Here is a 1,713-nt window from a genome sequence, read left to right as displayed (position 1 = left end):
GGGCTAAAGGTGTAGGGAAAATGGGAAGGGTAGGGGAAAGATAATAAGGGAAAAGAAAAAAAAATGAGAAGATGAAAAAAATGGAAATAAATGTTTGTAAATGGGGAGGGGATGAGGGGGTGAAAGAAGGGCAGGGACAAGGGGGAAAAAAAGAGAACCAAGACCTGTCATGTAAAGATCCCAATAATGAATGTAACTGTACTGTTACCTAAAATGCACCAATAAACTCAATGAGAGAAAAAAAAAGAATGACATTTAACATGTTACATATAAATGTTACCTTGCCTGACAAGGGCACAATGAAAAAGGTAGAGGGCCCATTTTTATTCTGTTTAAGTAAGGGAGAGAAATGACTCACCAGAGATGAACAGCAAGGAGAACACAGGTGAAGTCTCCCCGGGGCCCCAGTGCCCCCTCTCCTGTTTTGAGCCCCTGGAAGGTCCGGCTCCTGGGCATCCTGATCATGCTGAGTGCTCTGCTGTGGTCCTCAGCTCCCTTTGGAGGGACTGAGCGTCCCCTGATTAACTGAGCATGGCCTGCTGGTCCTGATCACAGAGAAGTGAGGTTTGTGTTTGGGCTCAGACTGACTGCTTCTCACTGCGGATACCAAATTCCTACCAGACTTTCACCAGGTTCCCTGAGACTCCTTAGGATCTGGTCTTGATCACAGCTGGGTCATTTTTAGCTCAAGTGTTAATTTGTGTTTTGCACAGTAGAGAATGTGTTCTCCTATTTTAAAAAAAGTCACTAACGAGAGCCATGAGAAGTAAAAACAGACATATGAAATAGGAATATCTAGAAATAAATATTATGTAGAAAAGAAGTTTTAGATCCGAACAGGAAAAAAATCTTTTACTTTCCTCTAAATCTACTCGTGGTTCTCTCCGCATCTCTAGCGCCCCTGCTGGCCCTGAACGCCCCTGCAGAGAGTTTTGTGTTTGGACTGGAAAGGATGCCCTCTCACTGTGTGTTGTACAGTAATACACAGCCGTGTCCTCCGCTCTCAGGCTGTTCATTTGCAGATACAGCGTGTTCTTAGCGTTGTCTCTGGAGATGGTGAATCGGCCCTTCACAGAGTCTGGGTAGTTTATAGTTCCACTATTCCCATTAATTCTCCCAACCCACTCCATCCCTTTTCCTGGAGCCTGACGGACCCAGTGCATCCAGTAGTTACTGAAGGTGAATCCTGAAGTCACACAGGAGAGTTTCAGGGACCCCCCCGGCTGCACCAAGCCTCCCCCGGACTCCACCAGCTGCACCTCAGCCTGGACACCTGCAAACACAGAGACATCCTGCTCAGGAAACTGTCACACATGTCCACTGTTTATCCCACTCATGTCCACTCACTCACTCAGCATCTTTTGTTCAGCATAAATCACCTTTTAAAACAGCAACAAGGAAAACCCAGCTCAGTGCCAGCTCCATGGTGAGCTGTCTGTGTTTAGTCCTCATCATCGAGTTGGAGCAGCTGGATCCAGGGCTGGGCTCCTCTGCAGAGATGCAGGGTCAGGACTGGGCTTCTTTTTATCAGCACAGGGAGGCCCTATTTGCATGGCCTCCTGCTATATAGACAGCTCTGGTGTGGATGCCTCAGCTAGAGATGAGTCCAGGGCACATGAGAATTTTCTGGGAGATATTTGTAACATTTGTAATAAGGAATATATGATTTCTTACTATGTGCATGAGCTGTGATGGAAACAACTTTATTACCTT

At 46.2% G+C, this 1,713-nt stretch overlaps 1 gene segment (V, D, J or C); it reads right to left on the bottom strand.

The window, feature by feature from the left end:
• Positions 1 to 358: 358 nt before the first annotated feature.
• On the bottom strand, positions 359 to 1,480 carry LOC104872963 (the record flags this gene model as incomplete). The annotated part of the segment is given in 3 exon segments: positions 359 to 545; positions 857 to 1,273; positions 1,380 to 1,480. Coding segments are annotated over 3 exon segments (680 nt in total), but the record flags the coding sequence as incomplete, so codon positions are not given.
• Between the last annotated feature and the right edge of the window lie 233 nt (positions 1,481 to 1,713).

The sequence above is a fragment of the Fukomys damarensis genome, unplaced genomic scaffold (assembly GCF_012274545.1).
Source record: "Fukomys damarensis isolate Sample0158 unplaced genomic scaffold, DMR_v1.0_HiC HiC_scaffold_27504, whole genome shotgun sequence".
Lineage (NCBI taxonomy): Eukaryota > Metazoa > Chordata > Mammalia > Rodentia > Bathyergidae > Fukomys > Fukomys damarensis.
Note: the sequence above shows the minus strand (reverse complement) of the source record. Positions and strands in the feature narration are given on the sequence as shown.